Source organism: Balearica regulorum, chromosome 16 (genome assembly GCF_011004875.1).
Source record: "Balearica regulorum gibbericeps isolate bBalReg1 chromosome 16, bBalReg1.pri, whole genome shotgun sequence".
In the NCBI taxonomy this organism is placed as follows: Eukaryota; Metazoa; Chordata; class Aves; order Gruiformes; family Gruidae; genus Balearica; species Balearica regulorum.
The window spans coordinates 16690189-16704696 of NC_046199.1; the positions used below are offsets into that span (position 1 = coordinate 16690189).

Here is a 14508-nt window from a genome sequence, read left to right on the forward strand (position 1 = left end):
CTAACTCTTTAGGTTAGCACAAAAAATCCTGCGTGTGGGACTTCTGTCAGAAACAGTATTCAATTTTGGTTTTGCAGTTGCTTTAAAAAGTGAGGTGTTAAATGCTGAAAAAGCACCTTGATAATTATATTTTGTATGCAACCTGGGCTTGGTGGCTTGCTTTTCTAAAATGTGGGCTGTAAGCCATCATTTAAATGGATGGTGAGCACAGGCAAAGAAATAGCAATTTCTAAAGACTTTTTATCAGCTAGACTTTGACCAGATAAAATGTTTGTTGCCTTGTTTTCCTGAATTGCAGGTGAGACCCAGAATGGGAATGTCCTTGTTCTGCACTGTGGCTTACTTGACTAGTTCTGTAGCTGACCCAACAACTGGTGTGAACGTGCACACAGAATCAGGGCCTGAGCTAGCTGCCATGCATGTCTGTGAAGACAACTGCTAGCTGTCTGAACATGAACTTGTTAATCTGTTATAAAAATGAGCTTTTCTTTTTCTTGCTCAGGGCCCCCAGCTTGCCCTGTCCCCCGTCCCCCCCCCCCCCCCCCCCCCGCCAAGAAATGGGGACCTGCACAATTTTTTCTACTTAAAAAGGTGAAAAGCAAACCATTAGGCTTCTCGGAGTCTGTGTCAAGCTTGGAGAAGGAGATGTTTCTTATTGACATTTTTATTGTTGAAGTCACAAAAAACTTGCAGGTTTTCCGCACTAGGTATTTAGGGCAGGGCCTTAACTTTCCAATGTTATCTGGGAAAGTATTCTCAGTGTGTCAAAGAGCTTTGTTCTTTTGTGTGAATGTGTATGGGATTGGGCATATAACTTATAGCCTGGAAGCTTTGTGGGTTAGGCATCTCTCTTCTCCCTGGTGATGGGTTTTGCATCTTTCCCATGTTTCTTTTTCTCTTTCTACAGAAAGTCTCTCAGCAGAAGTTCAGTGAGATCAAGAATGTCACTGAAATCCCCCAAGGCTTATAATTCCCTGCAGAAGGGGGCAGTCATATGGGATCCAAAACCACTGCAGGTGAAGAAAATTTTTGAAGCTTTGAAGAAAGGACTTAAGTAAGGACTCTTTAAATATTGTAATTTGCCTTGCCTAGTCATGCTGCTTAAGTCTGTGTATCACTGTTCTCTGTCTCTATCCAGCATATCTAAACATTTGCAGTAACTTTCCCAGACACTGGCTTGGGACCTTGTAAAACAAGTTTCATTCACTCTCAGACAGTCTGCTTGTTTTTGTTTGTTCCTAGTTTGTTGCACTTCTCTAAAAAGCAAGTGACAGGTAGAACTCTGTGGGGAGATTCTCCAGCTCTTGGGGAGTGACTACGCTCCCTTGCAGAAGGGGGGCTTCCAGAGCATGCAAGGTGGTAGGCCAGAAGTCTGCAGATCTAGGAGAGACTTGGATAGGGATGAGACAGCCAGACCTGGGGGGGGGTGATCAGCAGAAAGTTTCTGAAGAGGGAGCTGTGCGGAGTTTGCTTTGACTTGGAAAGCTGACTTAAAACCAAGTCTGAAAGCGAGGGTGTGCCCTGCAAGGACACAGTGGGGAGGCTGGTTCATGAACCATTTCTATTCTCTTTATGCTAATTAGAGAACACTTAAAGAGTTAGATATTCTAGTGGGGTTTTTTGGGTGTGATTTGGCTTTTTCTTCTGCTAATAGAATTAAACTCTGAAGTTCAAAACTCCTCTTTCATCTCTGGGTGGCTTGTAAGGGAAAGGTCTAAGTATTTCCACCTGAAAACCTCAGCTGACTTGAGGTCATGAAATAGAGTTGTACTACAATTCCATCTTCTTAGGGCAATGTAAATAACATTATCTTGCTTTAAACATAGCATTGTTTCAGAGTCTTTGTTATGGTTGACTGCGCAGTCAATGTTGCATCAGTACAGACTAGAGTGAAAAGGCTGAAGACCAATTTTGTCCATTGTCTCCATCTGGTAGATGTGAGGTGTTTGCAGCAGACACAACAGACATCAAAGGATGGGCTGGCAATCTGAATTTAGTGTATTCTGCCATTGAGGAATCTGTCAGTTACCTCACAGAAACAGTGATGTTATTCAGTGCTGAAATGGCAAATAAAACATGGATGAGCTTGCTCTCTTGGTATTATAGACCAGAAGGGAAGTGGTGGTGAGTGCTGTTTGCCTCCATCAGGGATTGAAACTAGTCAACCGTTAACCGAGTCCTCAAATCTTATTATGTAAAAATACACATCTTAAATCGTTACAGTTGATGTTGATAGGTCTAGTCAAATATCATAGGAACTTCATTTATATCCTGAAACTACTATTGGAAGATAAAATACCTTTCCATGGATTTGTGAACCCCGTAGCTCTTTCTGCTGGCACTCTACTAACAGTTCCTTCACATACGTTGCTGCTGTCCTCAGAATTTTGCTACTGTATTAATTCTGGTCAGTTTGTTTTCTGAAGCAAAGAACATAAAATGCGATGTAATTATACATTGTAAACTCAGATGTGTCACTTTTTTATTCCAATAAAAGACTATAAAGTCTTAGCTCTAAAAATATCAGTCAATATCTTATTCGTGGATTTAGATTTAAAACAAATAACAAAACCAAATGTTTTTGCCGAGTTTACAATTTATCAGAGCTTAGGGAGGAGAAACCATAAAATGGATCAGAATTTGTTCCCAGTTCTGCAGGGAATGCCATATGATCAGACTCCTGCCAAAATGGAGTAGCTAACTAATTGACTAAAGTAACCTACAGAAAACAACTGTATCAAATAGCAATGCAAAGTCCAAATCTTAAGTAGATGCAGACTACGTCCACTTGGTGCTGGAGTGACTTGAATTTTTAGTACAGAACATGTTTTACGTGCCTGTTTCTTTATAGCTATAGAAAATAACTCTTTATTCTGTTAACCAGCTGGGTATCATTCCAATAACTCGTTATTCTGTTAACCTTTTGGGTACCATTCCAACAAGCTGGCAGTTCTAACATACTTAAATCTAAAAATGATGAAGCTCTCCTAAGAGGAAAGTGAACTCTCTTCTGCCACCAGCCTTGGCTACTTCTGCACTGAGCTGTTAATAGGCAAGCGTAAAGAGCAGACGGCTGAATGCTGGAGCCACTGGGTGTCTTGGGGGAACTGGTTTTGTAAAAGTAAGAAAATCAAATGCATCAAAGCAAATGTGAAGAAGTGCAGCTGTCTAAAATGAAGTTATTTTGACTGCTCAGAGACTGTGTCTTATAATGTAGTATTTATCAGGTGACTCTCTTTCCCTTTTAAGCATAAGAGGAAAAAGTTACCTAAGTCTTCCAACGTTGCTTTTCATACAGAGCAGAAGATGGTCTCAGCAGAAACAGTTTAAGGCTGGTGGGCACTCCTAAGGAACAACCCTTGCATGCAAGCAACTCTATAGAAGCCAACTGGCAGCAAGTGCTTCACACCTTGCAAAATAGTTCCTATTCTGGAAAAAGTAATGGTTACATGAAGAAATTGTCTAGCATACCAAAAGGTGGTATTCAGCTCTGTTTGCAAAAACACTGAATGACATGTGCCCTACCTTGCATGTGGAGTTCTTCTGTGAGCTTGGTTTTGTAGTGCAAGTGTTTCATGTTGCAATTCTTTGACTCTGTAAGATGGAGTTGATAGAATTCTTACTCTGCAGTAACTGTAAGAAGAGACTTGTTCAACAAATTAACTATCTACCTTACAGAAGAGGTTCCAGAAGGCCAAACAGGAATAGTCAGAGAAATCTGAAAGGAGATCTGTGAGCTGTGTTAGAACTTGCTGTTCTCTTCCTACATCCCTCCTTTCCTCTTGCCTTTAGTAGTACTTCCAGCTCTACTGTCTTGTTTTGTTTTGCCTCGTGTTCCCAGGATAAAGCCTTTCACTTGAATGATCTATTATAGGTGAAGGGAAACAAGAAATAGCAAGTATCTGAGTGCAGTACATGCATATGTATGTGTATAGACCTTATGCAGGAGCAGTGGCCTTCTGGAATTGCACTGTAGCATTCCTTGTGTTGGATGAGTAAAAAGGATTCAGGATTCCTAATGAACAGCATCTCTAAACACTGGGTAACAGTAACCAGCATCTTCTGGCACTCATTGTGTACAGATGCTCCTCTGGGAGTGACTTTGTGTTTAGGGCAAATATTTATCTATGGAAACCACCCTTTCTCTCATCTGACCCATGTCCCTCTATATAGCCATTCACATCTCTAGAGAGTAAAAACAAGAGAAATCTTCTAGAGAAGGAAGTTGCTCTGTAACATTCTGGTGAAAAATTCTTTGGGGAGGTGTTATAATGAATGTGCCAGAAGAAGGTAACACTTCGTTTGCTTCCTCTCCAGTGAGTACTTGGAAGCACATCAGGCTGAATTGGATTATCTCTCTGGCCGACACAAAGATACAAAAAGGAACTCCAGATTGGTAAGATGCTTTTAATGTTAAATACTCTAATGACTTTAAAAATAAAGTCACAAAAGTAGATATTCTCTCACACCTGAGACTCCCAGGGGTTTTCCAGTTAAAGCACTGAGGTGAAGTCCAGCAAGGCATCACAATTGGAAGTTTACCAAACGTCAGCTCTTGATGTGAGAATTAAATGTGGGATTTCTCATTTTCAATATCTAGCAGTGCTCTTCAGATAGTGTTCCTTTACTGAGATGGTATCTCCTTGTGCCTTTTTGGTGATCAGTGTCCATCCCTAACTCTGTACAGACAAAAATGGTGATAAAGATTAGGCTTAGTTTTCCATACTTGGTGAACATGTCCTTGTAACCTAGATTCTGTCGAGTTCACAACTCCCTAGCAGTACCTTCAGCAACAGTGCTAATGAAAAGACAACTCGCAGATCTAACTTTGCCTTTCATTTGAGAAATAATAGCTAGATTAAAAAAATAAATCGGAAACTCCCATGTACCAAGTCTTTGTTATAGTTTGTGGTAAGACTCTTACTGTCTTATTTCAAGCATCTGCAAAAACAAACTATGCTCAGAAAATGAAACTACTTCTAAAAATGTTGGACTGTCTCCTTGTAGTAAACAATGCATCTTAATTTAATGTAACTTAAGATATGCACAGCAAGTCTTGCAGTCAATATGAAAGTATCATTAATATGTGCAAATATACATGCCCTCCTGTTCAGCCTGTGCTATTTCTCTTTCAGGCTTTCTACTATGACCTGGATAAGGTAAGACTATTGAGGATGAGATGAAATGTGGCAAATAGAGAAAAATGGATGATGTGTCCACTGTGTTACTTAAAGATGTGTTTAGGAAATAACTTCTCAAGTCCTCCTCTCTCTCCCCTCTTCAAAAGCAAATCCGGTCTGTGGAGAGATACATCAGAAAACTGGAGTTTCATATAAGCAAGGTAAGGGGGTTTATATCTTGTACATGTAAGGCTTACACCACTATATAAGTGAAGTTTCTAAATAGAAAATACTTTGATTGTAATTCATCTGAAGGGGAATAATGCTGGGTACTTTCTAGAAGGTGTAACCACTCTTTTTACAGAAGGAGGGGATTTTTATTTATTTATTTTTCTTGAATGGTTCTGTTCAGGCTGAACGTTAGGCACAACCCAATCTGAGTTTGCCTGTGAAACCAGTTTGCATGCTCTGCCAGTTTATTCAGAAAATGCTGCTGTGGGAAGACTTACATGTTCTCCCCCACTTCCCACAAGGGGCAGTTCTGTAGAGTGCATGTCTGCTGCCATCTGTTTCCAAAGGAATCGCGTCTTTCCTCTGACATAGCTAAAGGTGTAGGTGTTTTAATCTGTATTGAGGGAATCAGGTTCCTGCTCCCCAAGTAATTTTTCCCTGAAGACTGTTGTTCTACTCCTTATGTTCTAGTCTGATAATAGCAGAGTGAATTGTTTCTTAATATCCCATGCTCATCTGCAGGAATGTCTACAAACTGTTGCACTCTGATCAGTCTGTAAAATGCAGGAGTTGCAACATTCTGCAGTACTGGGATTATGGGATTTGATTGGGTTTTTTTGCCAGGAAATACTGCTGATGCTCCAAAACTTACTAAAACTATGCTGGTGTAATTCTTGTTCATTCTTCCCTCACTCCCCAAATCTTAAAGGTAGAAGAACTCTATGAAGCTTACTGTATCCAGTGCAGACTACGAGATGGGGCCACTAATATGAAACATGCCTTTTCCTTGTCTCCTTCCACCAAAGCCTCCAGAGAGAGCCTAGTGGAGCTTTACAAGAACTTCCAAGAGTGCACAGAGGTAGGAAATACTACACACATGGAATGAAGGACCTGACTGTTCCTTAGAAAAAAATGTACTAGGGCTTGCTGCTGGCTGCTTTTTAATGGTGTGGGTTAAAAACTTAACATGTGAATGAAATACAGGTACATGATAGAAACTAAAGCTTGTGAGAGAAATACCGTACTGGCAAAGGTCTTGAATTCTGTGCCCTTATTTTGCCCCTACTCAGCTTGGCTTCATGCTTTCATGAATACGAGTGAAAAATCTCTTGAAATTCTGCTTTAATACTGGGGTCCATGATGGCTTCCACTGGAACTAATGGGATGAGAACTGAATAATAAATAAGTTATGCTATTTTTACAAAACAAGCAGTGGAAGGTACTCCAACAGTGAACTGCTCAAGTAGTTCCACTCTTCTGTGGAGTGGCATCACAGTTTTCTATCTTACAGAGTCCATTCGTACTACTTTTATCAGCCTCTACTGGTGAAAATGTTAGTGTGTGTCCTTAAAAAAAAAAAAAAAAAAAAATCCTTTAAAGAAAATGGCATTTGTGGGAAGGTAGCTACTTGCTGTGGCTTTTCAGTCATAGTGACTATTCAGTTGTTCTTCTAGGACATGTGCTTTATAGAAGGGGCATTGGAGGTCCATTTGGGAGAGTTTCACTTGAAGATGAAAGGTATGTTCCTTGTTTCTTTCAAGATTCCTCAGCTGATTGTGGGTTTCCTATGTAGCCATCTGATCCACTGAGAGTCCATTTATTCAATGTTAGTTGCTTCCACTGCCTTTCTGGATGAGACCCTGAACAGAATTTTGGCAAACTGCTGTTTGCTTCAGTGTTATAAAATGGATCTGCAATGGTATTTTATATTTGAGTGCAAAAGCTGAAATGCATTATTTCCTCAGCTCAATTAAAGTTTGTCCTTCTAAGAGGTTTGGGCTGGTGGCATAGCTTCTGCACAGTTGAGCACAAGGGGGTGTTGACCAGATAGTCACTTTGTTTATTGCAAGCAGAGGCTTTGGGGAACACTGTAAAACTCTACAAGTATTAAGAGTCTTCCTTCTCTTTTCAGGGTTGGTGGGCTTTGCACGTCTCTGCCCAGGGGACCAGTATGAGGTGCAGTATACAGCAATTCACTTTGTGCTCTATTTTACACTGTGAGTTTGCAGTAGAGGAACGGGAGAGCAAGGGTGCAACATGTAGCAGGGGAGCAGGAAACAGACTGTGATAAAACCATGTGCTGTTCTGATGCGAACAGTGCTTTGGCACATTCACTAGTTACTCTGCCCTCTGAGACTGAAGAGGGGAAAAATGTGATTCAAGTGGTATGGGAGTGTTTAAAAGATGGTAGTGATTGTCTATCAAAACGAACCTGCCAGGTCTTTGTCTTCAAAGTTGCCCTGGAATCAAGTAACAGTTACTGCCTGTTTCTTGGAAGATTGCCCTTGGCATGATTTGAAGGCATCTTAGTATCTTACTGGGTTGCTTCCCTAACAGTTCCAAACAAATTCCAGTGTGCCTTGTATTTCAGTATGGCTACGCTTGCTATGCGGTGTAGTTTTGCAGTTCTAGAAAGGGTGGGATGTGTCATTTGGCACTGAGTTAAGGTGTTAAAACCTGCAACCTGAATTCCTGCCTCCAATCTTCTAGTTTTGTCCAAGTTCCTAAATGTATAGTGATCAAAGGAATGGCTTTGCCTCTGTGGTACTGGAACAGCGTGAGGCCTATGGACTGAAGGGAAAGTTCTGGGTTATGTTGACCCAACATCCTTTTTTTTTCCATTGTGGTTTCTAGGTGTTTGTGCGACTGGGGCGGCAAAAATGGAGGTTGAAAGGCAAGATTGAGACCGATGATAGCCAAACATGGGATGAGGAAGAAAAGATTTTTATACCCAATCTCCATGAGAAGTTTGAAATTAAGGTGTGGTGTATAATGGTTGGATTGGAATCAGAGGGTTAACAGGTCTCATAGAATCATACTACTTACGTGTTAGGTTACCAAGTGTTTGTCAAAGTTCTTAAGCAGTTTTCTTTTCCTAGCCATGTACAAATGGCAGTTAATCAATGTTCTGCCTGTTGAACAGACATCTACTACTGTCTTTCCTTTCCTCTCATAAATATGGCACTCATAAATACATTAGTGCATCTGCTTTCCCATGTTCTAGAGTCTGGTATATGTGGTTGGTGGGTGTTTGCTTGGGTTTTTTTGTTTGTTTTGTTTCGCGATTTATTTATTTTTTTTAAGTCCTAGATCAATATCTGGGATTTTCTAGAGTGAAGTCTACGTGTGGAGACAAACAGATGTGTATGTAGATGTTATTTATATCACCCACATGGAATATTAAGTACCTGGAGTTCTGTTCTCTATAGAAAAAAATGTAGATGGCAAACATATCACTTCACATGTGTATTTTTGAACCTACTTCAAATATCTCTCTATCTGGGTGCACTGCAGATGCTGTCATGTTTTACTCCAGAGATGCTCCATATCTGCAAAGAACCAATAGCATTATATGCTGGTACAAACTGTCTGTACTTTATGTCTTTAGAGTTCTGACACTTTTTTTTTTTCAAGGTGCCTCAGAAGGTCATACCTTTAACAGTAAGGGACCAGTGCTAGTGGCCTGTGGCACGTAGCTGACACATTGTGGGTCCCCCTTGGGGGAAGCTTGTAGTTTTTATACACCTTTGTGCAGCTGCCCCTGGCTTTGGTTCTGGCAGTTACCTAGCAGGTGGAGTTAATCCTTAAACAGCATCTCCACTGTAGTTTGGCATCTTTTGTGGGCTGGACTCTGCAGCATGACTCCTGTCAACCTAAAAGGAGCTGAGATCGAAGCCTGTGCTGGATCCTATTTTACTAGGAAACTGTGCCAGTGCAGGGTTTCAAGTTCTGGCAGCTGTGTTAAAGCAGCTATTGCAATGTTCCCCTCCTATCTGGCTGCAAGAACAGGGTTACATAGGAGAGACTTTTAGGCATCTTGCCAGCACAACCTTTGGAAATGTGCTTATAATGCGGTTTTTTGCTGCCACCACACAATGAAGATCAGGTGAGAGGCTAACTCGGATCCCTGTTTTCCCATAATAGTTGTAAAAACTTGTATTATTTTGTATGACAATAATGGGTTTTACTCTTTTTTTGTCAGCTTATGAAAGTCTACTGACTAATGTTCTCCACACCCTCCTGCTCTTTCCACTTTGTACTTAATAATCTTCATCCAGTACAAATACATAGCAGGTTAAAAAAAAATTTAAAAAAATTGAGAAGTGCCAAAGTGTGTTCCAAGAGGAGCCTAGCAACAAAACTTTTGCTAGCTCTTAAAGGAGATGTAGGCATGTAACTAATTCCCGAAGTAGACTTTCAGCACTTGTGCTAAAATTCTGTGCTGAGTCTGATGCTTTATGTGCTTCTAGAACAACTGGATCTTCAATTGGAAGTATGTTTTTATAGCAAATGTTTGTTTAGGTTTTTTTTAAAGTAGCTGAAGAAGCAAAGTGCCAGGCTGGAAAAAATGCAGGCCTGTAACTGCATTGATAACAAACTTGGAGGAAAGAACTGACACAAGTTCCAACTTTGGTCCACAGCTAAGCTCAGAGCAGTTAGAGAGGTCACAGCAGATGCAGCAGTTTGCTTCCAAATCCTTTAGGCAACTGAGAGCTGACATAGTCTAGTGTAGGTAGGATAATATACTTCTCTGTAATATATACTTTATGACAGTGGTGTTCTAATATCTAGACAAGCTAGACTCTGTACTATAAATAACTACTGTTATGTGTATTAGAGCTAGAGTTTCAAATTTCAGACTAACTTTTTCTTAAAATCATAGTCTACCAAATTCTGCTGTCAGAAGTGCTGTAAAGCTGTCTCTCATAGAACCCCTTTCCTCTTTGCTAGCCATCTGTGACTTATTCCTTGTGGGGATATTGGCTCACGACAATTTAGGAGCCCAGAATCGAGTATCAAGGTTTTCAGTTTGTGGGCCTCGGAGCAGGCCTGAGCCTGGGGTGTTCTCCTTTCCATGCACATAACTTAGGCTTGTTTGGTAAGATGAAAATGGATATGTTTGTCTGTCCCTGCAGGTGACAGAGCTGCGAGGACTGGCCACTATTCTAGTTGGTGTTGTGACATGCGACAGCATAAACTTCTTCACAACCAAGCCTCAGGCAATCATTGTGGATATAACTGAACTGGGCACCATCAAACTACAGCTGGAGGTCCTCTGGAAGTAAGTACAGTTTCAAAGGAAAAAAGCTGGAGCTAAACATTTGAAATAAATTAAAGGGTCCTAAGTATGTCACTTAGCATTCAACATCATAGTGCTCTTTCTGTTTGCAGAGCAGGTGCAGGATAGATAGCAGCCATGTGCTTCCTCACAGCAACCCGAGCTACTGTGCCTGATCTCTGACTGTGTGGGACCAGCCCTGGGAAGGGACAGAAGCTGTTTATTTCTGTGACCCTTCAGTTCCCTGTGCTGATGTTAGCAGAGCCACGTGAACTGACTATAGACTTTTACTTAGCTTCCCACTCCTCGCAATGAGCATTGAAGTCTAGCTCCAAGCAGTGCCTGTACATCTATAAAAAATGAACAATAATCTTAAAGAGGATGAAATGAAACTGAAAATAGCAGCTTCTAGGCACAATGAAAAAATACATAGCTGAAATTTTTAGGACAATTGCTATTACCAGGCCACAATTTGTTAAAAATGAAGCTTTCACAAAGACTTGGCATGTTCACATTTGCACTGTGATGACAGTTACTGATATAAGGCCTGTTTGTGCACTAAGGGAAGCTTGGTTACAGATGCACTTTTAAAATAGCTGAGTGTTTTCATGGTGCCTGTGATTTTCCTAAATTGTTTTATAACTTAAATTTGTAAATTTTTTTTTGTAGTGGATCACTGATGTTATTAAAAGCAAATTCTCACTTTTTATGGATGCTGTACTAGAACTTCTTCTGTACTCTAGACACACCACCATAGATTTTTGAGGTAGTACTGTTATTTCTGCTTTATGGGACTGTCATCCATACCGAGAGTCGTGACTTTTTAACCCATTTCCTATTGTCCAGGGGTTAATTCTACACATCATAGTGAAATGCCCAATTAAACAACGGGCACTCCTCACTTTGTACTTTGGTACATGGCTTACTGCAGTCCTCAGTTCTTCCCAACCCAACATGTTAGAGAGGCATGTGAACACACCTCCATGATAAGGACCTCTTGAAAGGCCACATTGTGATGGCTTGTGGACCTAGGCTCTCTCCAGGAAAAGCAGAAACTGAATGATGCTTAGGTTAGCAAGGGCAGAGAGCTAGCTATGCCTTGCAGCCCAGACTTACCTATGTCTCAGCCTTGTACAACTCTTCTTCTCTGGCCATGCTGATTTCTCGTTTTCTTAAAAATTACCCCAAAATAATAAGCTCGTATGTGTTAAATGTGTGGTCTGCCAAATATGCCCAAAAGCCAAACAGGTTTTTCAGTAAGACAAAAGTTTCCCTGCCCTTAGGGTAAAGTAACCGAATGTATTTTACAATCAGACTTGATTTTTTTCAGGTCTTAATACCTGTTTCTACTTTTAATTACCTTTGGAAGCATTGTTTGACTTAAACCTTATCACAGTCTCTTTAAGCCACCAACAAGAGAAATGCCACAAAAGCTTTCTGTTGCAATTCCTGTTCAAGTGTTGATAAACAGTTTTCAGGTTGCATTTCTGAGGATGGGGAAAGAAAAGCTTTATTGATCAACATACTATTTTCTGAATGTCTTTTGTGCATGCTGTGGTTCTAGAAATGTACTGTTGACTCGTACATGCAATCAGGCTGAAAAATGAGTCTTGGCAACAGCATCTGAAAAATGTTTTTCAAACACACACATTCCTCTAGGTCAATGAGAAATAAACTCACACAGCAGAGTTTTGCCCGCACCTGTTGATTATGACACTTTTCCTCCTGAGATCTAACAATGGGCAGCAGTATATGTTTTGTTTTGGTGAGGTGCTGCAGCTGCTCTGAGACCTTTGAGGCCTCTCTTTCTTATTTGAGAAGCTGATCCACTAATTAGTTGGGTAACAAAGCCTCCTTCCAGAAGCTTGCTGTGATCTTGCATTATATGCCCTATGGAACTTCCTCTTACTCATGCCAGGTTATGTATGTATTCCCATTTGAATCTGAAAGCAGAGACATTCATGGTAGAGTTATTGAAAACTGTGTGGAGTGAGGATGGTGCAAGTTGCATTATATATGTATTTGGTTTTTTTAAAAGTAGCCCTTAAAATGACAACCCTTTTAAATGAAGACCAGGAAGGAGAGAAGAGGGGCATAGGGGGATAGATAGGCTTTTATACATCCACAGCAAAGTCTGCCTTTATTTGTCGTCTGTCACCCTGCAACAAACACGCACCACAAAAACTTGCATTGGCTTTACTCTGGATGTAAAATTATCAAAACCTCTATATGCAGTTTCGGAGCAGAACAGACTGCGGGCAGAACCCTCTGCTTGCAGAGATGCTTTTCTTATATGGGAAGTCCTTTTTCCCTGACTTCAAGCCTAACATCTTAAGAAGCTACACTTGGGCAGTGAAGGAGGCATACTTTCTTTATTGAACTGGGTATAAAATCTGTTCTTGTGGATGGCATGTTTGTAGTGGATTCTGGAAGAGATCACTTGTACCCCCTTCTTGTTAACTCACACAAATTCACTTCATTTACTTTTGCTGGATCTACTTGCTTGCCTTTCCTAGCTGTCAATAACTTGCATAAATAATTATGCACATAAGTTGTTCTTCTAGAAGGACTGTATGAGGAAAACCTCTTCCAGTTCTGGGAGGTTGCATAGTTTCTCAGAAAACAGCCTAAATCCTCAAAGCAAATGATATTTGGGATTAAATTTTCCAAAAAAAAAAAAAATCAACCCAACCCAAAAAACCCAAAACCAACCACCAAAACCCAAAAGAAACCCACTTTAAATTATGTTGATACTTAATTGTTGCAGTAGTTTGCAGCACAGAGTACAGCTTTTGATTAGCTAGATGAGCACTTCTGTGGCATTTGGGACAGCCATCACCCAGATTTTAGAGTTGGCAAGAGCTGAGCTGAGAACAGGGTTAGTGCTGACGCATTTTCTTTGGGAGTTAATCCCCACTTGGAATTTTTCAGCATATGAGAAAACTCCGGCTGCATGTCTCTGCTGTGTTTAAGTTTTGTGAAATGCGTTGGTATCCTACCAAGTGGATTCTCCAGAGTGCTTCTGCACAGAACTGGCAGGCTCCTCCTCTTTGACAGCCTGTTTGCTGAAGTTGTTTACAGAAAAGAGAAGTTCTGTGGTGATAACTCAGGGTGTTTCTATTTTCAAAGACAGAGCACTCAAAATAACAGCTGCTTTTTTCTTTGATTTAAGAATAACTAAACAAATCCAGCTGATTTGCCCAAACTTCCCTGAGAGGCAAGCTTTCAATCTAGACTTATTTTGTGAGAAATCCAAATGTAGATCACTCTTCCACTTCTAAATGTATATTTTCTTTAAGTAGGCCACTAGTCTTCTGGGCTCTAACAAAGGTTCCTTCAACTCCCTTACAGATTATGCCATGAGGAGCTGGAATGAGCTTGGGCCTGTTGCAGAACAGCTTTGTTGGCCAGTTTGGCAGAAGACTTTGAGTTTTTTGCCAACCTAAACAGCAGTTTGAATTCTGTCTTTCACATGACAGACCAAGAGAAAGCCTGTATTCTCTTTTCAGAACTTCAGTTTGCACCCCATACTGGGATCTAAGGGTGCCACCAGCCAGAACCACTTTTATAATTTCTGTACACTTTGAGCGTGTGCTCGGCTGGTGGAGTAGGAGGGAAAAACCTGAAGGGAAAATAAAAAGGGAAGGTCTGGGTTTTTTGGATGTGTACCTACTGACAGTCTTGCTCTTATAGATGAAAACTTTCATGAATAGCTAGTTACTCATGTAGGTATCTTGAGGCAGTAGTCCCGCAATGCATCTCTGCTTTTGATGGAAGTGATGTTTCATAGCCTAGTCTTGTGATAAGCTGTACTAACTTTGAAATGGGTGATTATTATGCTTTAATGGGTAGGAGAAACCTAACAACAATCACGCTGTTAAAATTGCATGGTCATTTTCACCTGTGTTTGATAAGGAAAAAAAGAAATCTCGTGATTAACAGTGAGTCCAATCCAGTTCAGTAGAATTGTTTTTTTGTGTGTTAATGCAAGTCTGGATTCACAGGCTTAGGAGTGGGATTCAGACAGGTCAATCCACCCAGAGACCCTCTGGCCTGGAGTATTGAAAACATGGAGCAACTGGACAGAAGGGGAGTGAC

General features: G+C 40.6%; 1 protein-coding gene across 7 annotated transcripts in view; it reads left to right on the forward strand.

Moving 5' to 3' along the window:
• Positions 1-14508, forward strand: part of RIPOR3 (RIPOR family member 3) — a 53797-nt gene that overhangs the window by 25523 nt on the left and 13766 nt on the right. For 5 of the 7 annotated variants that reach the window (XM_075768877.1, XM_075768876.1, XM_075768879.1 and 2 more), the window contains 9 exons: positions 908-1054; positions 4318-4396; positions 5136-5159; positions 5288-5341; positions 6061-6210; positions 6806-6869; positions 7264-7307; positions 7986-8111; positions 10268-10413. In XM_075768877.1, the coding sequence (XP_075624992.1) occupies positions 908-1054; positions 4318-4396; positions 5136-5159; positions 5288-5341; positions 6061-6210; positions 6806-6869; positions 7264-7307; positions 7986-8111; positions 10268-10413 (834 nt within the window). The remainder of the gene's footprint in view (positions 1-907; positions 1055-4317; positions 4397-5135; positions 5160-5287; positions 5342-6060; positions 6211-6805; positions 6870-7263; positions 7308-7985; positions 8112-10267; positions 10414-14508) is intronic. The other 2 variants (XM_075768882.1, XM_075768883.1) reach the window with 2 other exon arrangements.